We start from the raw sequence: 25,508 nt of genomic DNA on the forward strand, positions 1-25,508 counted from the left end.
GGTATGCACATCGGTTTAAAAACCAAACGTGTTCTGCCAGAACCCATAGCCTGTGTTTGTGATTATAATGAGTACCTTCAGAAACCTCACGATCAACCGCACGAAAGTGTGTCATTTATGCACCACTAGTGGTCACTAGTTTGTTCACTGAGTCATTCAGGTTTGGTATGACATGTGAACTATCTGTTTTAACTGTTTTTTGATCAAAATAGTATGTTTTTTTAATTCAAAATCTGCTTAAACAAAGACCCTAGATCTGTTTCACATGCACAGTGCTATATGCACAGATTCTCATATATTTTATATAATGGTTGTGCACATTAGCGGTCACTGTTTGGATGCAAAGGCGAATTGTAAAATTTAACAATGACTGCATTTACATGCACCCTCCTAATGCGATTATAATGAGATTTAGGCAATGTTGCGATTAAACTTTCCCTCATGTAAACACAATAATCTGATCAAATTGATGCGATTAAGCTCATAATCGTTGCAACCATAATCATAGTAAAATATGTGGCATGTACAGATTTTAATCGCAATAAACACACATTGTAAACACTTTAATCTCATCTATTCCACTCTGCTCAAACTACAGTAACACTGCGGTAACGAAGGCATCACATTTTTGAAGAAAGTTCATGTTGACAACTTTCCACGATTTAAAAAAATAATGCAGTATTTTAACAAAATAAAGACATGTAGGTGCATTACCGAAAATATCCAATATGGCCAAAAATAACCACAATTCTTAAAGATTAGAACAGAATAATTAAAAATGCATGTAAACGGGACTGAAGGGGTTTGGTCGTGTCATAAACATTGTAAGTGCTTACTCTGATTATTAGAAATAATCACATTATTGGTGCACAAGGTAGTCAATTATTTTAGCCTTTTATTCATATTTAACTATATTTACACCTTCATGTCATTTCAGACATCATTTTCTTTCCATAGACCACAAAACAAGGTATTTTGAAGACTCTTCATAAAGCCCTTTTCAAGTATAATCAGCTATGTATGCACAACGTGGAGGCAAAGAACTGCCAGGCGCAATTGCAATTTAAAGAGGAGGATAAAATTGATGGTTATTTTTGTCAGTTACGGCTCGTAAGATCCAGCATTCTGCCCACTTTAAATCAATTAGTGCGTAAGATAACATTTATTTGAGAGATGCGTACATCTGTTCGGCGTCTCTCTCTATTAACAACCAAGCTGCGAGTTTAATTACTTCAAAATAGCAATGCAACCCCCTCGTTGCTGGGAAATATAATGTAGCGATTCAGTATTTTATGTTATATTTTATTTGATTAGTGGGAGTGGCTTGCGCAGCTGTGCAATGTGGTGCATTGTGGGAGTTGGTGTCTTTCATACAAATGCGTCCTGAAGTTACTTTCTTTCTTTCCTCGGCCAAGAAGGCACCAAATTCAAAATTAATTTTACATTTCGACTACATATATGACCCACTTTCAATAAAGATCAATGTTCCCATGGGTGAAATGCTCCTATAAGACTGTTGTTAATGACGTCACATGCAGGCGGCGGGGTAATAACTTCTGCTAATTAATCTGCTCGAGTTCGCAATTAATGTATTTAATATTATTATAGTTAATTTAAAAGTCCACACGTCGTTTTAACAAGAAACTATGTTTCTAACCACAGTTTGAGAGCTTTCCGATGTTGTTTGCGAATGTTCGTTGGAACTATGGTTTCGAGAAACACCAAATCATTGAACTATGTTGGTAACCATAGATATGTACATAGATGCCACATTCGAGCGCTCCAGACACCTTGGGCCGCCCGCCATCTTGCAACAGTCAGTGTGTCGTCACTCACAGTGAGAATCAATGGCTGCGTTCGGAAACTTAGACAGTTCACTTGTTGCTTTGCTGCCTTATCAGGCAATGACTGCATTTCTCACTAGAAATGACATCAGAAGTGGAAAACGTTGGTCAAAAACGTACATTTTCACACAAACTGACCAGCAACCGCTGCTTTTAGATGCCATCTTTATTTTTTAGCTTAACTGTTACAGAATAGAACGCACAGGATTGTGGGATATCAAAGGCAGTGAAGAATACATCTATGCTAACTTCAAAAATCGATCAGATGAATTCATCTCAGGAGACAGGAAGCGAAGCTAACTTTGGATTCGGACGTGTCTTGATGCCTTCCTGCCTTGTAATGCGTCCTCCGAAGGCAGCATTTTTCAGGTTTCGGACGCAGCCAATGATGCCACGACATTGTGCAGCTTCTGGTTGTGAAACCGCTGAGATTTCAATTCCCAAAGAAATGGGATAAGCTTTCACAGGTGAGAATGTGTTGGTTTGTGTTTTTATATGTATTAACTCAATATTACATGTTTTTACTATGGTAACTTTTTAATGTGGTGTTAGCTGACGCCTTCGTCTTGTTGTATTGTGTTAGTTTAGCAAAAACATCAGCTGAAGTCTATTGCAATCACTTCCACTAAATTTGCTCTCGAGTGTTGACGGACCAGCTTTGACTGTTCCAATATGGCGGACGGCTTACGTATAGCGGCCCATTGAAATTGCCGATAATGAAGAATCTATATATATATATATAATATTGAATCATTGAATTACTATTATAGTTTTTGATCATATATTGGATTAGATTTTAGTTTTCACTTTATTTTTGGTTTGTTGTTGTCATTTTCATTCGTTTTTGATTTTTTTTGTTGTATTATATATGTCTATATAGTATTTATTAACTTTTATTTTATTTTATTCCAGTTTAAAACGCTTATTTTATTTAGAGTAACAAATGCTTTTTTATGCATTGGTTTTAGTTAATGATAGCTGTTACTGATTATTTATTTCTACTCAACCACACGAATATAGACGTAAAACACACAAAATGACCGCATAAATTATAATTTTCACCATGTACACTTTTTTTTAAAGGATAGAAAATGCAGTGCTGTTGGTTCTCTGCAGTGTGTGAGGGTGTTCGGCAGGAAACCGAAGGCCTGAAGACCCGTAGCTATAACAGGTGCAGAGCCTGAGCCGCTGACGGCTGGAGATTAAACTGCACACACTGAAGGTCAGAGACGGGGAATCTGCTGCAGATACACACACAACACTCGCCAGGGACAATCTGGGTTATTACTGGCTTTCATTGTTTGTTGTGGTTTTCTTTTTTTCTTTTCGAAACAAGCCATAGTTATTATTTTCAGGCTAATTAGATTGATACTAATCTTTTCAAATATACAATATAGTTCAAAAGTAATATGTATTTTAATTAAATATAAAGACATTCATCATGCTACAAAAGATTTATATTTCAAATAAACGCTGTTCTTTTGAACTTTATATTCATCAAAGAATCCTAAAAAAAAAAAAAAAAAGTTTCACGTATTCCACAAACACATTACGCAGCGCAACTGTTTTCAACATTGATGATACGAAATGTTTCTTGAGCATCAATTTTGCAATTTTGAGGTGTTCAGTGTTATTTTGATTTTAGGAAATAAACATGATTGCTCTCTTCACAAATCAACCATTTCCTGTTTTTCATTGGCATAGAGGACTAGTGCATCTTTAAGCCAACATTCAGTACGAGTAAAATACTGTTAAAATCTGATACTGACATTACTCAAGTCTTATTGGAATTGGTGACTTGTAACTTGTAATGGGGTCATTTTCGCTGTGATCTCAAGTATGGTTGTCAGGTACTCTTTATGCCTCTGATAGCTGGTTTAAATACAGAACAGTCAATCTTGAGGGATGGAGGCAGAGGGTGATTTTGTGTGTCACTCACCATGTTGGCGAGGAGGGCTGTGGAATGTTCGTCGAGGCCGATGACTCCCTCCAGGTGAAGCCGCTTCAGCCGGTTTGAGAAGGTTCTCAGCTCTCTCTCTAGCTTGGCCCCAGAGTCCACATTTGCTAGAAGCTTCCAGAAGGGCAGCCTTAAGAGAAATATTGTATTTGTTAGGCTAGAGGTGTTAAATTAAAGGTTATACATCATAGTACACCACACTAGGGTAATTATCGCTAACTAAAACTAAGGGTACGTTTACACAACAACGATGTACTAAAAACGGACAAGTTTTTCGTTTGCTTTTTTCGTGTACAGACGACAACATGGTCAAAACAATCCCCGTTCACACGGATCTGCGAAAACGACTAAAAACGCTGTATTATACAGGCCAGGCCAGTAGATGGCGATGTCACTTTGTAGAGAAACACTACTTGCCAATAGACTTTAGGCTCAATCCCAATTCACCCCTTGCCCCTACCCCTTTGCCCTACCCCTGCGTTTTGCACGTTCCCGTGAAGGGGTAGGGTTGTCTCGATTCTCTTTTGGTTGGAGGGGTAGGGGTAGGGGTAGGGGGAAGGGCCAGATAGCCCTTGAAACGAAGATTTTTCGGGACCACACTTCAAACGAAGGGGTATGAGAAATGTACCTGCATACACCGGCTACAGAGGCAACATAGCTGCCAATAATCATTTTCTTTATGTCACATTCAGTCTTGTGTTCATATTTACGGTCATGTTATTCAAATAAACGGTTGCAAAAAAATCGCTAAAGTTCGTTAACAATATGACGTGTGTAAAAAGCAAAAGTTTGAAGCGAAGTGGCAATGAGGCAAATGAGGCAAATTCGCGTCCACCGCTCCGCGGTAAACGCCTCATTCCCGCCGCAAGACCTCCAGACGCGCGTAAACGCGTCTTAACATTGAAATCACTCGCGCCAGACGTTCTATTCGCGTTTGGTGTGAACGCAGCATTAGGTGTCGAAGATATCGTCATCTCCGTTGTTTTCTGCGAACTTCAGAAGAAAAATGCAAAAAAATAGCTGTAACTCACGCAAGACTACAGCTGACGACGGCATCTTGGAAGATTGTGATAAACATTGGCGCATCTCCTGTGACATAGGCGCTAGCAACGATGTATAATGACGTGTAACGGTGTACTAGTGGTGTCCCATTTCTTAGGGGAATATTTTCACCCCTACGCCTTGCCACTCTGTTTCAAAGGGCAAGGGTGAGGGGTAGGTGAAGGGTTAGGGGTAGGTGAAGGGGTATAAAATAGAATTGGGATTGGGCCTAAGTCTAAATACATAATATGCATGCGCATGAGGTCACCGTTTTCACAAATTCATGTTTTTGTAGTTTACACCGAGACAATAACTTTCAAAAAGTTGCACTTCAAATCGTGTTTTTAAAAGTTTGTTTTCAGGCCCCAAACGCATGAACGGCCAAAACATACAAATCTGAAGTGCTATAATAACTAAAAGTAAATAAACTAAACACTAAAACTATATAGAAATTTAAAATAAAAACTAATAAAAATGCCAAAAAACAAATCAAAATTACTAAAACTTTCACTAAAATTAAAGTTGAAACAAAATATAAAAATAATATATAATTGAAAATATTAACCAAAATTATATAGTACATCAATTATACTAAAATCGGCACACTAGTAAGGAATTTAAAAAAAATCTTGCACACAGTATAATCAGCAGTATTGATTTACATTAATCTAGAAAGTGAATCAGAAATCAAAATGATGCACAGTAAAATCGATGGATCACTTTTCAGCATTTTTTTAAAAGTGTCTGCTTCTAATATTGGACAGATACTGCTAATAATAAAGAAAACGCTATTGTGCATCCCTAGAAATTAAAAGTAAAAAAATATAACAATGAAAGAAGTAGAAAGAGAGTTTTTTCATTTGTAGTACCGTAAGACATCCATGTTTGGCAGCTCTCGTCTGGCAGTGGAGAGGCGGTTTATTGACTCCTGATGGACGGCCTTAATGTTGTGTCCAACACACACGGTGTACTCCAGAGGCATGCGCTCCATACTGGGGGGCGTCTGCAAACAGTAATGCTGTCTGCTTTCCATTCCTACATGTAGTGGGATGTTTGGGGCCACGAGAACTGACACACCTTTAAAAGAAAACCACAACACCACTGGATTACTGATGGTCAGCTTTGCATAATTAGAAATCCCCAATCAATCAGAATTAGGAGTTTTGTTGCTTTTAGTCCACATCTGTTATGCTAGTGTACTCCTAAAAGTTGACGACACACACACATAAAAATATTGATGACATCATCGTGCACTCAGGGGCGTCTACATATTTTTGTCCAATCAAATGCTGAAGTGTCTTCTGCTCAGCGGCATTGATTTGATCAAAACACAGTAAAAACAGTAATATTGTGAAATATTATTACAAATTAAAAGTTTTTTTTTTTATATATTATAAAATGAGATGAAAAAGTCATGAAAAATGTGATAAAAATTCCTGTGATCAAAGCTGAATTTTCAGCATCATTACCCCAGGCTTCAGTGTCACATGATTCTTTAGAAATCCTTCTAATATGATGATTTATTATCAATGTTGGAAACAGTTGCGCTGCTTAATATTTTTTTAATAACCTGTGATACTTTTTTTCAGGATTCTTTGATGAATAACAAGTTAAAAAAGAACAGCATTTATTTGAAATAGAAATATTTTCTAATAATACACACTACCGTTCAAAAGTTTGGGGTAAGTATTTTTATTTTTATTTTTTTTGAAAGAAATTAATACTTTTATTCTGCAAGGATGGTTAAATTGATAAAAAGTGATAGTAAATATTTATATTGTTAGGAAAGATTTCTATTTTGAATAAATGCTGTTCTTTTTAACTTTTTATTCAAGAAAAAATCCTGAAAAAATTATCACAGGTCAAAAATGTATTTTATTGATTTACAAAAAAAAGGAAGCCTTGGCGAGCAGAAGACATTAAAAATAGTAATGTTTCCAAACTTTTGACCGATACTGTATATTCTTTTTTTGAAAACAGGATTCTTTGGTTAACTGAAGTAAAAAAAAAAAATACAGCATTCATTAAAAAAAAAAAAAAAAAAATGTAACATTATAAAATGTATTTACTGTCTCTTTTGATCAATTTAATGCGTCTTTGCTGAATAAAATGATTCATTTCTTTAAAAAAACAACAACTTTTGAATGGTGTATGTCCCGCCACAACGTCCTGTTTCAATTGGAAATCTGTCAACGCAAAAAGAAAAGTCCTTTCATCGGAACTAAAATGCTGAAGAGAAGTCTGGAGTCCATTCAGTGATGTTGACATGCATAGTCTTGGTTTTCAATACTCAATACTCATGAGACGCTGCGGAGACGTCAGGTGATTTCAGATGACACGTTAACTCCTGTAACTCCATTCGTGACTCTGTGTGAATGGCAGACGCAGCATGAACGAAACCAAATACCGTCTTTCGACCTACAAGCAGCCTTTACAGCCTGATGTATCATGGAAATTTGGGGCCTGTGACATTTGGAACAGGAAACATTGGAATTTATAATTGAATATTTCTATTTTCAAAGGTTTTTGAGAAGGTGGGTGGTTTATGAGGGCTGCTTCTGATGTCTTTCCGCACCTGAAAAGTTGAGATTATGTGAAGCAGATAATTATGTCCGCAGATGTAGCTGCCCTCCCTGGAATTCTTCCTGCTTCTCGGATTTCACCACCATGTCAATGAACCCCAGTGTGGACACACGCACACACACACACACACACACACACACACACACACACGGGACCTTCCGTCCAACTGCCCGCACATCTAACCAAACTCTGCCGATTCAAAACAAGCCACGAAACAATACATCTCAAGAAATATTGTCCTGCGATAAGCAGTACATCATTTCAGAATTATGAAATTAATGAAAGAATTATTCATTATTATTCAAGAATGATTGATTCTTCAAACTCAGGTGCATCGGTAAATCGTGGGTCTCTATAGAATAGCACCAAAAATAGGGTTAATTCATCCATAAATAAAAATTATGTCATCATTTATTCACCCTCAAGTTGTTCCAAACCTGTATGAGTTTCTGTCTTCTGTTGAACACAAAAGAAGATATTTTGAAGAATGTTGGTAACCAAACAGTTTCTGGTCCCCATTGACTTCCATAGTATTTTCTTTTCTACACTATGGAAGTCAATGGGGTCCGTCAACTGTCTGGTTACCGACATTCTTCAAAATATCTTCTTTTGTGTTCAACAGAAGACAGAAACTCATACAGGTTTGGGACAACTTGAGAGTAATGAGGACAGAATTTACATTTTTGGGTGAACCGTCACTTTAAGCTAGTAAAGCCTGACATATAAGAAAATCCATCAGGAATTTTTAGGTTTTTTTTTTTCATCTGGATTTTATGGCTCAAATACTGTATGATATAGCAGAATATGGAGTTCATACACGAGAAAGAATAAAACATGTTTTATTCAGAGGCCCAAACTGAGTGCAGTTGCTCATATTTATATGGCCAAAAAGTGAGATGAAATTCTGATAGCTTTTCATGTAAATCAATCAGTCAGATCCTTATAACTGTACAGCAGACTACTTACATAAAATGCATATAAATATCAGTTGTCACACAATATGTCTCCCAATAACGTCTTAGTAAGATGATATTTAAATGCTTAGTTGATAAAAACTCTAGAAGTATTACTAAGTTATTCTTAAGTTTGCTTAATAAAAATCAGTAAAGATTTCACAGAACAAAGACGAAGCTGAAGGGGGAAAAAGGCCTTTTACTTGATAAAAACTATCAATCAGACGACAGAAAAACATGTAGAAAAATGTGTACGACAGGCTTTATAGGGTTAACAGTTAAGCCGGGGACACACTTAACAACTGTAAGGCATTTTCATAATGCATACTATGCTTATTGTTGTAGTCTATTGATTATTTAGTTATTCTTACAAAGTTATGCTGTAAACCCATAATGATCCAAATAAAGAATTGGTTTGAGTAGGGTAAACTTAAATTAAACAAATGAGTTCAATCAAACTAACCTTTATCAGTATATAGAACTTTCTTTTTCTTATAAGTTCACAAAACTGACACATTTTAAGTAATCTGAATTGTTTAATTAATTTGAGCTTTATGAATTTCTATTTCCCAGCATGCTTTGCCATGACACTCGAAAGGGAGAGTAAATGCTAAAACTAAGTGTTATATAGGCCCGGTTTTACAGACAGAGCTTAGATTATACCAGAATTAGGCGTTAGTTCAATTAGCACATTTAAGACAGTTTAAACATGCATTTTAGTCTGGGACTAGGCTTATCCTTGTCTGTGAAACCGGGGGATAATGTTTTTTGTTCAACCTATTATGTGGGTTTTCTTAAAATAAGTTGATATTACATTTATAATTTATCATAAATAATGATAAATACATGATAGTAATTACTAAGTGAAAAGTATGAGTTAGATTACTTAAATATTTCAAGTTAAGAGCAATTAAAAATCTGCCAGTTCTGCTTACTTAAACTTTGAATTGAAGTGACTAAATTTTTTGAGTTTTGCCAACTTATTCAGGTTTACAGTGTACTTTTAGTTAGTTGAATGTCTGAAGTGGACCATCAAAATAAATTGTTACCGTATTTTCTTGTAATACATATTCCAATAATATTTGCTTTATTTAATATAACATTAACCATTAAACATTAGCCTCAAAAGCTTAAATAAAGCTAATAAATACAGCTTAAACTAAGTGTGTGTTATTCTTGTTCCTACAATTAATTAGACAAATGGTATGTAAATGGGTTGCAATGTGCACTATTCTGTGATGATTATTTGTACATTAATAAAATAGAACCATTAGGTGATGTGCTGATTTTGTAAAGTTAAGATTCATTTTTGCTTTGCGTTCACTGAGGTTTAAAATATGTGTAATGTGTAAAAGTCCGTTACAGACTCCGAATGGAATTTTGTTCTCCATCAAAAGTTATTGTCTCGTTAGTTTCCTTTTCCCTTTTATATTGCGAGACTCAGAGAGAAACATCTCTTAAATAAGATTCTTTGGCAAACTTTACCAGTTCCCTCTATTTATCACTGCAGATTAGACTTGGAAAGATATGAAGGTTGCTGTCGTGGCTAGTGTTTATAAATAATAGCGTGTACGGGTGTAAGGTCTGCTTAGTATCGCACCTGCTATAGACTTTGCCAAGTTAAGGAAAAAAGCCAAACTTTTCGGCATAAGATTTTGCGTACGTTTTCTTAAAGGGCCAGTTCATGCTAAAAATTAAAATGATGTCATCATTCACTCACCAGCATGTTGTTCAAAACCTTTTAGGCTTTCTTGCTTCTGTAGAATGCAAAATATTTTGAAAAATCTTCCAGTGATTTATTTTTTTATTTTTTCATAAAATGAATGTCAATGGAGTGCAATGTTGTTTTGGACCCCATTGATTTTCATTGTATTAACAAAAAGACTCACATGATGGTGAGTAAAGACAACAAAATATTCATTTTTGAGTTACCCATCCCTTTAAGTAAAAAAATTAGAGCTTTGGTTCAACTTTTCCAATCCAAACATACAGTTTGAATGCGCAAACTCAAAATTCACAGCTCTGACCAGCCAATTGGAAGACAAAGCAACGGCTGAAACTGAATAGAACTACATGTTTTCAGTTCTTTCTTTATCCTTTCTGTAATTATCCTTCTATCAGGTTATATGATACACTGTTATTATTTATTGACATAATTTAAAATAGCACTAAGCATATCCAAGAATCATTCATTTATTGTTAAAAAATTGTTCCACTCTCTGCTCCCATCCAGGCCATATTAGGTGAAAAAGTGAGATGGGATGCTGTTATTCATCTTTGCTGTAAAGACAGAGTGGAAAATATTTCAGGAAAGCTGGTAGTAGTTACCGTGGGGAATTATTCTAAAAATAAGAGACTGCTCCCCCTCTTTTTCAACTTCTGTAGAACCCACCTTGCTCATAACTCAAGCCAAAAGTCTCTTAAACGTCAGCAAATGACAGTTATTTATTCCCCTCTGTGCAGATTCCATGTTATTCACGCCTTGAGAAAGGGGCCTCCAAGCTTTTGAAGGGTAAAACTCAAAGCGTCCGAATCTGGACTGATACAAAAAATTGCCAATTTTTCAACATGACTTCAGCCTAGAGCTGCACACTTCTGGATAATTTGAGAATCACGTTTTTTTTTTTTTTTTTTTTTTTTTTTTATAAAGATCAATATTCTCCCACGATTCTGAACAGGCAACTAAACTAAATAATGTCATTTACAAGAGGTTCTGACAAAATGTTAATTGCTGCAGTCCACAAATTTTAATTAATTTGGAATATTTAAAAAAAAAATTGGTTTGAAAGAATGATTCAACGACTCACTCATATACTTACGTAATTTGACTCGGTGTTTTTGAACAAATCTCTTGAATGAATGATTCAATGACTGTAAATAAATGATAAATGAATGAAAATAAATCTTTTATCAGTCACTTGTCGCCACCTACTGGTGTAACAATGTAATTGATTCAATTTTTATTTGAAGTGTCAAGTTACTTTCAAAGGCTGATTTACTCTATTTTGATCACTACCATAGACATCAGTGTAAACTTTTACTATACTGTGTGTTTGAAAAGACTTTGTGAAGCCTAGATCGCAATCTTTTAACGATTAATCGAGCAGCTCTACTTCAATCTCACACGTCACACAACTGTTTATTAGTGGTGTTTTCCAGGTCAAGTATCACTATTACTATTGCTTATACTTAAGGTTAGAGATTTTTACAAACAACAAATACATTTTTGCATTTGTGTTTATGGCGTTCACCTGGCAGAAAATAAAATGAGATTAAAAATCCCATGGATTTACACCAAAGGATAGGGCTGCACAATATTGGACTGACATTGCTATATTTTGTTTATCTGTGATATATATTGCGATATGAAAACTATTTCAGCAGATGACTTGAATAGCTATATTTGGAAAGAATGAATCATTCTAGAAATGATTGGGGTGATTTTGTAGGGGAGTCAATCTGCATAGAAAATAATAAACAAATTACAAGCATAGATAAATGCAATAGAACAAAGTTCAAACAGAAATTGAATAATCAAATGTAAAATAACTGCACAGTAGACACTATAAATTAAATAGAAATAATATTTGTTAAAGCTTCAAAAAATGTGATGTACTCTTTGTATTGTGTTGTTTGATTAACATTAATGACAGTCAGCACTTTCAGATCAAATGCACTAATCCAATATAATGATTATACGCATCTGTTTACTTTCTCAATTGTTTACATTCACGTAAGCAATAAGTATCCTGTGTTTATGAGGATACTCGCAGAGACAGGCATTTTGACATAATTTTGCATGTATGTGTCCATTCAAGCACAAGAGAACCGAAACTGTACATTTAAAAGTCTAGGCAACCCAAGTCTTAAAGGTATAGCGGAGGATTTTCCCGAATTTTAGAAAAGAACCGCCCTCTCCACTTTTTGAAAAAATGCACATGCGCAACACTCTACCTGCTCCCGAGAGGGAACGCCTATTAAACGTGTGCACGAGAGAGCATGCACGAGCCTAGTTCTCCTCGTGCACGCTCTGTTTACAAGTTGCTGTTGGCATGGCTCATACAAGCCTACTTTCCTTTACCTGTCGAGTAGAAACTTCACGACTGAGGCATCAGTGGGAAGCACAACCTGTGCTTTTAGCGCACGCCAGCGTGTGAAATATTCTCCCAAAAACACTCTGGTCTTGTTTCTTTCTTCAGAGGCCTTTCTCTTCTTGTCATACAATTCGTTGACACTTTTTCTCTTGCGACCCTCAGACATTTTGAAAAAACCCGGTGAGAACGGAGAGCTTCAATGAATGGCTGAAACCGTAGCTCACCACACACATACACCCGAAAGTGCGCATGCGCAGAAAGCGAAAACTACCTAGGGACGAGCACGTACGACGGCCTTACGTAAACATATCACCAGAATGATTGACAACTAGGAGGACCAATAGTCTTGATGATCCACCCGGAAAAAGAAAATCCTCCGCAATACCTTTAAGTTATCGAAACTATACTGTATAGGCTACTTGAAGTATACTAATATCAATGTACAAGGAGTATACTTTAAGCGCTCTATCTTGCACCCAGCGCAATTGACTTGGTACACCGACGCATGTATCATTCCTATTTTGCACCCGCGCAAGGCGGACTTTTCCCTCCACAGATGCACGTCGGTAAACTAGGAAATACACTTGCGCTCCCCGCCACTGACCGAAAAAACCTAGTTTAAAGTCAGTGGCGCGTTGTGCATGTTATTCATATGCTAATTTTAGATAGATAGATAGATAGATAGATAGATAGATAGTTTATTATAAAAGCATACATCTAGCTTACACATTAACCCAAATTATCATACGCCTGTTTAACCGAAGCTAATTTGGGTGTGTTTCTCCATCCCCAACGTCACTTCTCTGTCTTTTACGGCCCTGACGAGAACGTCGGTCTCCTCGGCTGTGAACCGCTCCTGGCGTGCGCCTGGCAAATCCGCCGTTATAATAGCAATCCGCCATGGAACAAGCCTGCCTGCTCTTAAAGGGAATGTGAGATGACGCTCTGATTGGTTTACTTCACGTTACGCCCAAACCACACCTATGAATAATGTAGCTACTTCAGACCAAGCCATTTTAGATTTGCGTCAGGCGCAAGAGTCATTTATCCCGCCGGTATAATAGCAACAGCGCCCGAGACCCGCCCACAAAGTTACTTGCGTTTCGCGCTTGATACTTGCCTTTCAGATCGTTAAAATAGGGCCCTAAGTATAACAGTAGTGAACTGAGTACACAACTAGTTTTTTTGTTTGTACTGCAACTACACTACAAATGAACTTTTACAAGTCAAATACTTGTAGCACATTTTTTAGTTTATGAAAGTACATTTTGAAGTATACTCTCAGTAAACTATATTTTAGTAGTTTTATAATGTAGTAGTTTTATACTTGGAAGCTTTCTTTAAGTGAACATAACATCATACTTATGTATACTATTTATAAAAAATTTTGCACTTTGAGTATACTAATAAGTTGCTATTTATACAGTAGGCTATACTGTATAATATACCTTAGTAAATACCTTTAAATACCTAAATATACCTTTAACTGTACTTTAACTCTTTTCATTTTAAAAACATTTTATTCTAGCTTCATGCATCCTTTGTTATCAACACTTGAATGTAAGTGTCATAAAAAAAAAAGCTAATTTTTAAACAATTTTTTTTTGTCAAGGACTACGTCCAGATGGGATTCAGAACAATGATCTAAACACAGATGGAAAAGATCGAGTCCATCAACACCCCTAAAGTTTCACAGATGTTAACCTTTTCCTAAGTCGACATTTCATTCAGTAACGTCTGGCAGTTTTGAACTTATATGCTGTTTGATATTTGATGATCACGTTATTTTACATTTGCGTAAGCAATCACTTGTTCACTATCACTTGTTTCTGCTTCTTCATCACCTGTGTTTTGATCCGGAGAGAAGATGTGTAATAGCGCCCCCTACCGTATAACAGTGAAAACATGGATAGCCGGAAAATTCGGTCAATGGCGGGGAAAGAGTAAAGAAGATTTGAAGTAAATTCCTATGTACTCTTAGCCTGGCTAACGTCAGACCTCTTCTCATTGAGACGTGGTCTGGGAACCACATGGTCATTTTCTCGTATTTGAGGCGTGGTTTACGAATGCCCAGAGCCGTTTATTGGGCGTACGAATGTCTATCAAATGCGCCTGTACGTAGCTCATAGCCAATCGTTTCAATTATACCAGATGACGTATGTAGAGCGACAGAAACTCGACGAGGAAGAAGACGAAATAAACTTGCGTTCTAAACTACTTAGGACACTATCTAAGGCTGCATCGAAAGGTAACTTTGCATCTGATGCCATGTTGGATCCATAGATATAAACAAACTGCTTCGGTGTGTCGCATAGACGTCGTGTTCGTCTTGCTGCTCCCTCCTTGTTCTGTGATTGGTTCCCTTTTTGAGGGGAAAATCTGGTCCATGGTGTCCAGGCTGCCTAGCAGCGTGAATAAAATCGCGCTGCGCGCAAGGCAGCATGGAGAAACCCAGGCTAATGTACTAATGTGCCAGCAAAAACAATTCAGATACTCAGAATTAGGAACTTTTTTTTTTTTTTTTTTTTACAATGTAAGTTTATTAGACAGAAAAAAAGTATTTAGTAGGCTACTCAATCAAAAGAGTAAACACAACTACTACAAGCCTAGTATACTTAGAATACTCAAGTATATCTCGATCAAAGATTAAGTACAAGTGTAGGCCAAATAAACTTTTCTGTCAAGTATACTTAAGTGAAATTGTAAGTATATTTCTGAAAAGTACTTAAAAAATAGACTGAAAGTATACCTTCTTATTTTCAGTTTAAAAGAAGTATAATAACAACACACTTGAATAAACGTCTTTTTCTTAAGGGTCAACAATGAATTGGCGTAGAAACACACAGCTAACACACGTGGACACAGAGGGACAATCATTACTTGGAGACTAGCAAAATCTAAATATGTCACCATCTCGTTAAGAGATGATTCAGTCATCAGTTTGGACAGGACATAACTTGCCTGGACACATCAATGATGTCTCTCATCAACAAAGTGGACAAAGCTATTTGACAGACGTCGCATGACCGAATCCCCACATAACCAATCGGTTTAAAACCACTATCCGATTTCAAGGCCTAAATGTAAATATACAGTGCTGAAAAGTTTACCTTTGGGTTTGCCCCGGGTCGTTTTACAGGCCTGCATAACTCAGGAAAAACAATTATGTCCATTATCAACACATCGCCGACCAATAGAAGGCGAGAGCCGTGACCACAGGCAGCTGCTGGGTCGCCTTACGAATCTGAGCCAACATGATTGTCATTGTTATGCCACTGGGCATTATATACTATGATATGTCTGTGGTTACTTGGCAACGCAAGACAGCTGCATTGGCAGGAAGCTCAACATTTCTGTCTCAAAAGTGAGCCGATTACAGAGGGGTTTGAGAGGTCTCTCCGAAATCAAGGCCGTCCTCTAGCGAGGTGGAAAAGGGATTAAAATCATACGACTGTTTCGGTTGAACTGCTCACGCCGTTACATAACTCTTTGTGGGCCTGTGCAAACAATGATCTAGGAAATCATAAAAGGCCTTTGTTTATATCACATGATGAATATTATGTCCTTAGCTGATGGCATGCCCTTTCGCTTTAATCTAATTCTGTTCAGCCGTCTGGGACGCAGATTAACACTTTCACCTTTCAGCAGCCGAAAGCTCACACGCGAAAACTTGGAAGACACCGATGAGGGTGCAAACAATGCGCCCGCACGAAAAAAGCAGCGTGACTGTGTTGAGTAAGTCGGGTTATTAATTGCTGGATTGTGTGCGGGTGACGAGGTGCTGTGTGAGTGTGAGGGTGTCTCGGCTGTGAGTGGTAACCATGTTTAGAGACCAGCTGCCCACCTAAACAAGCCCCTCATGGCACGCCTGGTGGTCCGAAGCACGAGGGGTCATCGCAACGCCCCTTCGATGACATTATTAGCCATTAACTGAACATTTATCAAACCAGGTAAGAAATCCAAAAAGTGGTATGTTTGCACCATGAATGTGAGTAAAGGTGGCAGCTGTTTACCACCTGTGTTGGGCAATGTTATTACCAGTGTTGGGGGTAATACATTACAAGTAATGCGAGTTAAGTAATCAGATTACTTTTTCAAGTTACCAGTAAACGAAATATCTGAGTTACTTTTTCAAATAAGTGCATTGTTTTCCCACGTATTGACTGATAGCTCTAATGTCCCCATGTTGAGAGAAATGGGGAGCAATCGCACTTTACTATTAGCAATTAAAAAGGCAGGGGCTCAAGACCCGCGTATACGGCACTGAAAGGTCCTTTACCTTTGCAAAATAGAGCAAGCCCAGACCAGGTGAGAAAGAGTAACACAAATGAAATTAGTTTCCATGAAAAACTAAGTAATGCAATTCGTTTTTTAGGGAGTAACGCAATATTGTATCACATTACTTTTAAAAGTAACTTTCCCCAACACTGATTACTACTAAAAGTAGCCTGTGTTAAAATGATGTGTTACTTATTCTAAAAATGAACTAATCCACTGAAAGCCACTGTTTGTGTTTTGTCTGTTTTGTTGGTTTTACCGGCAGTAAACTGCAAGCTCCAAGGTGGAACCGCTACAAAGTACAATTGGCGTTTTGTTTTGTTGTTTTTACCAGCAGTCATTTTGAAACAAATCTTGGGCATTTTGCAAACTGTATGTCACCAGCCGTGTTTCCATTACCCTTCAAATGCGCAAACTGAAATTGCGAATTGAAAATGCGCCCAATGGAAACAAAAACTCTCAATGGAAACAGTGCAATGGAAACAGGTCACCTGACGTAGATGCCGTGGTATGTTTGGACAGAAGATGAAAAGAGACAAAAGACAAAAGACAAAAGAATTACGGGAATACTGGATTCTAAACCACTAAGAAATGCCACAATCAAGACCTTGAAGCAGATATGAGGCTCACAAGTATAAGGGCCTTTCCTTGCCATTAAAGCTTGAATAACACGCCAATGGCTAGTATGGCTGGGATATATGTAAACCTACCAACCCGATGCCATGATTGTTGGAATGACTTATCACGAGAGGAAAAAAGAAATTACTTTTCAGTCGCATAACATCAGTTAATGGAAACGTGGTAATTTAGAAAATATCGCTAAAGTTTTGCTCAAATCTGTAATGGAAACGTGGCTACTGATAATAATGACACTTTCTAGACCTATAATGATCATGCATACTACAACACAGTGTATGTACACTAATAGGACAATGCTTGTGGATTTTAAATATACTCCAAATGCTCTACTACATATGGCATGATATTTAAGATTACATTTTTTTTTATTACATTTGTTGCCACCTCTGCCATTTTATTGGTATAGTATAAGAGGTGACAGGACAAAAAGAGATAATTTGATCAGGAAATGAATAGTTGGATTAAAAAATGTTTGGGCTATTTTTTTAAAAGGAATAATAAAAAAACAATAAAAGAACAAATACAGATTACTCATTTGGGGGTCTCATTTGACATTCATTTCAATTGATGGATTCAACATTGATGTTCTGTGTCAATTGCAAATACTTAATTTCATTTTTTTGTTTTATTCAACTCATGGACCGTGGACAGCCATTATACAGCAGACAGTTTGGGAGCTCCTTCATCGTAAAGTGATTGACGAAGTGTTGTAGTGATGGTCAGTGACAGGACCTCCTATCTTTACACAGGTAATCTGAAGGTCTTCCCGAGGAGCCGTGGGGCTCTTCGTCACCTTCTTGACCTTACAGATTCTTAGAATACCACATTGAGCCACATGGTCAATTCTAGGAAGAGTCGTGGTGGTTTCAAACTTCCTTCACATGTCAATAATGAGACATGTATCTGGGAAGCTTGAATTTTATAGCTTTTTCCAGCTCAAGGCATTGACGCAGTGCTGTACTGGAGGTCGATGGCGGTCTGGTTTCTGCTGTGTGGTTGAATCGTCTGTCCGGACATCAAACCGGTTGTTATCTCAGAATAAACACAGACAGGGTGATCAGGACCCTGACCTGAAGCGGAGGCTACGATACTGGATGGCATAATTAAATAACTGTACACAAAATATTGATTTGACTGAGTTTTAATATTTTATTAGCTCACCGATGGCACGACTGACCAATCAGAATCAAGTATTCCACAGAGCCGTGTAATAATTGAACATATCAGCAACCGATGAGTAATGATAGTGATTTACTAGGGGTGTAACAATATATCGTGTCACAATACTGTATATCGCAATACAAAAATGCATCAATATGTATCGTGGATAGTGACAATATGTATTGTGTATAGTTAGTACTGTGTATACACTGTTAGTATAGTAATTACTGTGTGAGAAAAAAATTGTTTGTGTCAGTACTACATTAAACTGCTATATAATGTTGAATATAATGTATAATAATACAATCTGGGAATATATGTGGGTCCTGATAATGCCAAATGTCTAATGTTACCAGTAAAAAGTGGCCTACATTATTTTAAATATATCTAGTCAGTGAAAGAGTGCAAGCATATTTGTCTTAAATAATTCAGAATTTTCAGCTTCAGAATTATAAATATTTGTATTCTGGTATCTCTATTGTCCTGTGCTTTGGGTTTCCAGCACCAAGTCCAAGCCTGTTCATTTACACACCCAATGTAATACCAAATTTACCATTTTAACCAACAGAACATTTTTTGTTAACCTTTTACCATATGAGTATTGCAATAATGTTGTATCGTGAGTTCAATATCTTGATATGTATCGAATTGTGACATGTGGGTATCGTTACACCACTATGATTTACGTTTCACAATCCTTAAAACACAAAACATGCTTAATTTCGAGACACTCTGACAGATTCAATGAGTTCAGTGAAGGATTCATTAAACTGATTCAAACCTGTAACTTATGAGTAATTGTTCATAAGAGTCATTTCATCACGAACTGGAGTACACCATAACTTAGACTATAAAACATTTTGCTATGGAACTGCAGATTTAAAAACATGCTCAATAATTTTGCCAAATAAGGATCTCAAGAACTATTAAATATACTGAATGAATATGAAAATGTGTTTATTAATATTATAAATATTAATAATTATTATTCATATTTATGTATTTTTCTGAAAATTCACGTTGCCGTGACATAGTATTTTTTTATTTTGTTAAATATTTCTACAACACTAAAATGTAAAAAATGTGGAATAATGTTTGAATTCACTGCATCTGTCTGTGAACGTCCTCCACCCTGCCTCCAATCAAAATAACAGCCAGACATAAACACAATGGTTATTTAAATCTGCCTCTGAGATTGTTTGCTTAATTAACTCTCTATATAAACATCAGACATCTGCTGACAAATACCAATGGGTTCAGACTCAAATCCGATGTCCTTTGTTTTGCATTCTTTCACCAAGCAGAAGTTACTATCCGTATTGTGTTACGCTCTCTATGTACAGCAGGTCTCCGCGATCTCAGGCCCGAGGGTGTTTTGAATCGTGTACGTAGTCCCAAGTAAATACATGTTTGGTCTGGTCAACAATGTGTGAAAGTACAGGGTGGCCAAATTTGGCTGAGGAGGTTAATGACGCAGAGCTCCTCTTTGCTTACCTGAGGATCCCAGGAAGTAGCGCTCTAAAACTGATCCGAAGCCAGAAGGGTTGTCCCTAAGGTCGCTGACTGTGAAGGGCTGCATAGAAATGTTGGCATCGTTTATCGGCCAGTTGAGCGCATGGACACTGGCTCCTCCGTACCATGAAATATTCACCATGGAAAAGCAGTCCTGAGAGAGAGAGAGGATAACTATCCTTAAAATGTATCATGGTCCATCTTTATACCAAAGCTTGATAGTTTATTGCATGCGAAAGTATCAATACAGTTATTGATTGAGTTCCTTCATATAGATTGAATAAGGTCTTCATCAGTGAGCAAAATCTGGACATGCATATCTAGCTAAGAAGCTTTAGGCTCTCATAACACATACAAACAGGTGCAGAACATCTAAAAGTCAAAGGATTGGACTGAACAATGTGTTCTTAGGCTTAAATCTGAAATAACACATGCCAGAGCATTACTGAGGTATGAAATGTGCAAAATGAAGGGATTAAACTAGAAAACTTCCGAACTGCTTTAGGTCCTTGCTGAACAAAGAAAGTCCCTGTCTTGTCGGATATCTGTGAAATGTATGGAACATTGTACATTATCTTTGAGGCCTTTTCAGTCTGGTGAACTTTAAACCCTGCTTTAAATATGCATTCGGCAGGTAGGAAGGCAAAGTAAATATGTTTTTATTAATACATATGTTTTTATCATTTAATGTAAATATGTTTTTATTAATTTATTAAGTGGTGTCAAATCGATCCATCGTGATTAATCACATCTAATATAAAAGTTAGTGTTTATATAATGTGTATGTGTTTATATGTGTATGTATATATGTACACACACATATATGATTTGACAGCATTATTAACAATATTACTATATAAAAAAAATAAAGAGAACCAATTGTACTCTTTAAAATCACACAAAAATCGCATAAAAGCCCCTAATTAAATAATACATTTAAAAAAAAGTTAAATAAAGATAAATGCTGCAAGTAAACAGATATTTACACGTTAGGTATATTCTTATTCAACACTGTGAAACAAGAAACCACTTAATAATTATTTGTATATTAAGGGGGTCTGATCCACTTTATAATTAATACTTGAAAGGAAGTCAAAACAAAAAGATGGAGGTCTTAAAAGTAAATATTTTACATAGGCCTAATTATGTGGAGGATAAAGCAATTTGGAGAATGGATGGATGTTTCAGTTAGTATTGAAACTGGAACATTTTAGTATCCACAAAAATTAGATTACAAGTTAGTCATGGCGCGTATTTTCATCGGGCGATAACTGATAGCGAACCTTCGCCGGAGGTAACCATAGCAACAATAGCGAACATTATAGCGATAATAATATATATAGCGATGATTTTCATTATATGATTTTAATTTGCATATTACAAATATTTCACAAAAATGTAGAGTTTTGTTTAACAGACTTTAAATTGACGTTTAGCTATAGGCTAACTCTGTTTGGTTTCCGTGCGAGAAATTTCCTATCAAACTTTTAAAAACCCAAACCCCCCTGAAAGTCACCGCACAAGCACAACTCTCACAGTTTTACAATTTTACCTGGTTTTTGGTTTGGTAGTTCTTATATATTTTGAGTAAAAGTTATTGATGTTAAGGTCCTTCAAAATCATTGTATAGGTGTGGGGGAAACAATACGATCATTACGATGGTTTTGTTTTTGAAAAAGAATGCAAAGTTATTTTTGTGGGACTTTCAAAGGGTTTTCAAAGACATCAGGCTATAAAAAAAACTCTTTTGGTTCTGTAACATAACCTATATTTTCAAGAGTAAAGTTCTAATGATATTTTACCTTCAGATCCACATGGCAGTGAATTGGAGTCCAGGTTACACTGTAGCACTCAGTATCCGAGTCCTCCTCTGATTCCAAAGATATCTTCACCTCTGCGACCGAATCCCAAGTGTAGCAGAACTCGGTTTTGTTAAGCCAGCACATGTTCCTCACGAACGGAACCTCAATATCAGTGTTCCCCACGTTCTCCACGTCTATCTCCGCAAAAGTCTTGTCCTCAGTCAGTGTCTGTATGACCAGAGTTTGCGTCCGTCTCTCCCAAATGAGCCCACTAAAGCTCCCCTTAAGGATCCAGTTCTTGTTGGGCTGATCCACAACTTGCCAATAAATGATCCCAATTGTCATGACAAAAAAGATAGCAACTCCCAAGCATGCAATAGCCCCTTTCCAGGTCTCGTTCATCTCTTTCAACCCCGTGTCCCATGTCACCTCTGGGATTGGACTTGGGTTCCTGTTGCGAGTGTGTGGCATGGTTATTTCAGAAAGAAAGAAAAAAATCTAATCGAAAGTGATGATAAAAAGTAACAATCTCGCTGCTAAAACATGCAGAATCGTCATCATGTCCCGGTCCTTCACGGTAACGCGTTCGATTGTCTGTGAATGTGAATTTTTGAATTGGATCTAATTACGTTGTTGCGCGCACCGGCCGCCGGTCATCAACGGATCCAGGTCAAGTTCTCCAAGCAGAATCATTCCAGAATAAATCAGAAATGTAATGCATGCTACTTCTAGTGCAATAGCAAGTTTAAAGCATTGATCGCAGACGAGTGAGTAGCCTTACCCGGGTTTGGCAGCAATGCCTACAAATAGCTCCTCAGCGGCTTATTTGCTTGGCCGGCACTTTTGCGCGCTGGTGTGACGTAACTCCATACTGCTTCTTCAGAAAGGTAAAAGAGAAAGTGATTAGGCGAGCTTTGCGATTACTGGGGCCCCTGATCAGGGGCCGGACAGAGCGCAGTGTGTGATGAATCACCCATTCTCACTCTGAGTGCACGCGCTTGGCATTTTGGAGACGCGCATGCAGAGTGATTTACTCGCATATGCATACGCGCAAGAAACACGCATCAACCTTGCGCACAATGTTTCAGCAGGTGCACCAAGTAGGCGATTACTCCCACACTTTTGGTCTAATTTTCACCAGAGGAAAGCTGAAAATATACATTATTGTTTAATGTTTTATTTTATTCTCCTCACTACATACCGCTCCATCTGAATCATTACGCACCACACTTACGCATTGCATCGTATGTGTATTGTACATTTATGTTGCTATGAATTGTATATCATGCATATTATATTGTTTTTGTTTATTGTATTTTGTGCATTCTAAGTATGAGGCAATGACAAATAAAGATGTCTCAAATGATAAAAAGACGTATTTTAGTTTAAAACAAGTGCCAAGTAATTTACTCTTCTAGGTTTAATAACACTAATACCGTTCTTGATATATATATATATATATATATATATATATATATATATATATATATATATATATATATATATATATATATATATATATTCAAGAACGGTATTAGTGTTATTAAACCTAGAAGAGTAAATTACTCTTATATATATATGTGTGTGTGTGTGTGTGTATTTAATGATATAAAAATGTTCAGAGTTGTAACCATTAGTAATTATTTACATTTTTTCATATTTACACAACAATAATAATAAAAAAATAAATGCAAATAAAATACAAATTCTATTTAAAAAAAATCTTATTTCAAATGAAGTATTTTCTGTTTATGTCTTGCCATATGAGTGGACAAAATATAGACAAACAAAACTACTTTTCTGATTATTAATAAAACATGATGCTAAACTTACTGGCATAGTTTCTGTATGGCAAAAATTATTACAATCTCTATTCATTTTAATTTTAAAACAATTTTTAATAGTTTAATAAATTCAGTCAAAAATAGTGTAATGGTGTACACAGACAAATGGATGTGAGTATATACAGAAACAGTGGTGAGTTTGTGGTGAGTAAATTTTAGGATTAACACAAGGCACACGACTAGTGACTTGGATGGCATATCATGGTATGACCAAACAGAATGAAAATTTGAATCTTACCTGTTGCAGGCGGAGATTGGAGCACGCAGGTGCCACGATTTCCCTTTTGTTTAGTGCGTTGTGTGTTCTAGGACTCCCGCACCTGTGTCTTTATTACCCGCACCTATGTTTTGTTAGCCTCTTGTAGTCCTGTGTATAAAAAAAACTTATGTAAATCAATGTGTTTGTTTCTGCAACTAGATCCTCTCCTCTCCTCTTCCCTGCGCTACCATAACAACAGGGAGGAGACAAGACGAGGAGCACAGAGGAGATCACCAGGAGAAGACACAGATACACAGAGATGACTAAGAGGTTGACATGTAAATGACTTGGTGTGGATATCAAAGATACAGTGTACTGTGTCCTTGACAGTAATCCTGTAATCCTCATGTACAGTGGCTCCAAAAGCAGAGCCATTAGGATGAATGCCCATGGTGCAATGAACAGAGGAGCCAGGAGCACGACTGACTGAGGTGAAGTCGGGAGAGGTGGAGACCCAGGTGGAGCTGAGTAGAGGAAGACCCAGTGTGGCACCGCTGGACTTGAGGGCCATGGCGGAACTACAGGTATACGGAAAGCCCAAGGCAGAGCCGGGAAGCCAGGCCAGAGGATGAGGACTTGATGGGACCAGCTAAGGCAGGGCCAAGGAGTTTGAAGTCAGTGCAGTGTTTCACCCAGTGGGAGGCTGGGTGAAAAATGAAACTTGTGGCTGGGCGGAACCAGCGGTGACAAAGGAGTCTTGGGGCTGGGTGGTACTAGTGGAGTGGGCGAAGGAGCTTGGAAGCCAGGCAGGACCCGTGGAGTAGGCGAAGGAGTCAGGAGATTGAACGAGACCAACAGTAGCAGGCCCTGGCTCCATGTGTGTGGTGGGCTCATGCTCAGTGTCCAATGGTATTGGGATTGCAGGTTTAGGACATTGGGGCCGGCCTACACACCTGGTCAGACTCGGCTGGCTTTGGCTCTGGGTCTGTGGTGGGCTCTGGCTTTGGGTCCTTGGCGGGCATAGGCACTGGCTCTGGGTCCAGGGCTGGCGTGAGGAGGAGTGGGAAAGGACTAGGGAGGAGTTCCCAGGCAGGTGGGGTCACTGGAACAAGGATCGATGATGACTGTATGATGGTCGTGGGGTGAGGAGGTTGCGGCTGAATGTCCTCTTCTTCCATCTCTCTGACAGTGAATGGTGAGCCACTCGACCACAGAGCATAGTCCATATAGTGTGCCAGCGTGCAGGTGGTAGATCCTGCTAGCAACAGTCAGAATAGGAATTCATCCAGTCCACTCCAGAAACAGGTCTTTAAGGTGCTGTTGCGCCATGTACTCATCCACAGTCTTCCAGGGGATGGCCATCTTGTGCAAGGGAGAGGAGAATGTCTTTAGGGGAGTGACTGGAATATACAGCTGGGTTCATTTTGGCTTGAGTCTGGCCTTCTGTCAGAGTATACACAGATACAGAAACGATAGAGGCAGAACTGGAGAACACAATGGTGAGTTTATTGAACCAACCGCAGGATAAACACAAGGCAGGGGAGTAGTGACTTGGATGGCAGATTGTGGAGTGACCAAGCAGAATGATTACTTGAATCTTA

General features: G+C 37.5%; 1 protein-coding gene across 1 annotated transcript in view; it reads right to left on the bottom strand.

Moving 5' to 3' along the window:
- LOC311283584 (SITS-binding protein) overlaps positions 1–22,668 on the bottom strand; it is a 37,324-nt gene extending 14,656 nt beyond the window's left edge. Inside the window, exons 1-4 of the mRNA XM_084398094.1 lie at positions 21,865–22,668; positions 20,045–20,216; positions 5,712–5,919; positions 3,784–3,931 (exon numbers count right to left, since the gene is read on the bottom strand). Of these exons, the coding sequence (XP_084254220.1) occupies positions 3,784–3,931; positions 5,712–5,919; positions 20,045–20,216; positions 21,865–22,335 (999 nt within the window). The 5' untranslated portion in view covers positions 22,336–22,668. The remainder of the gene's footprint in view (positions 1–3,783; positions 3,932–5,711; positions 5,920–20,044; positions 20,217–21,864) is intronic.
- Between the last annotated feature and the right edge of the window lie 2,840 nt (positions 22,669–25,508).

The sequence above is a fragment of the Rutilus rutilus genome, assembly GCF_951802725.1.
Source record: "Rutilus rutilus genome assembly, chromosome: 23".
Lineage (NCBI taxonomy): Eukaryota > Metazoa > Chordata > Actinopteri > Cypriniformes > Leuciscidae > Rutilus > Rutilus rutilus.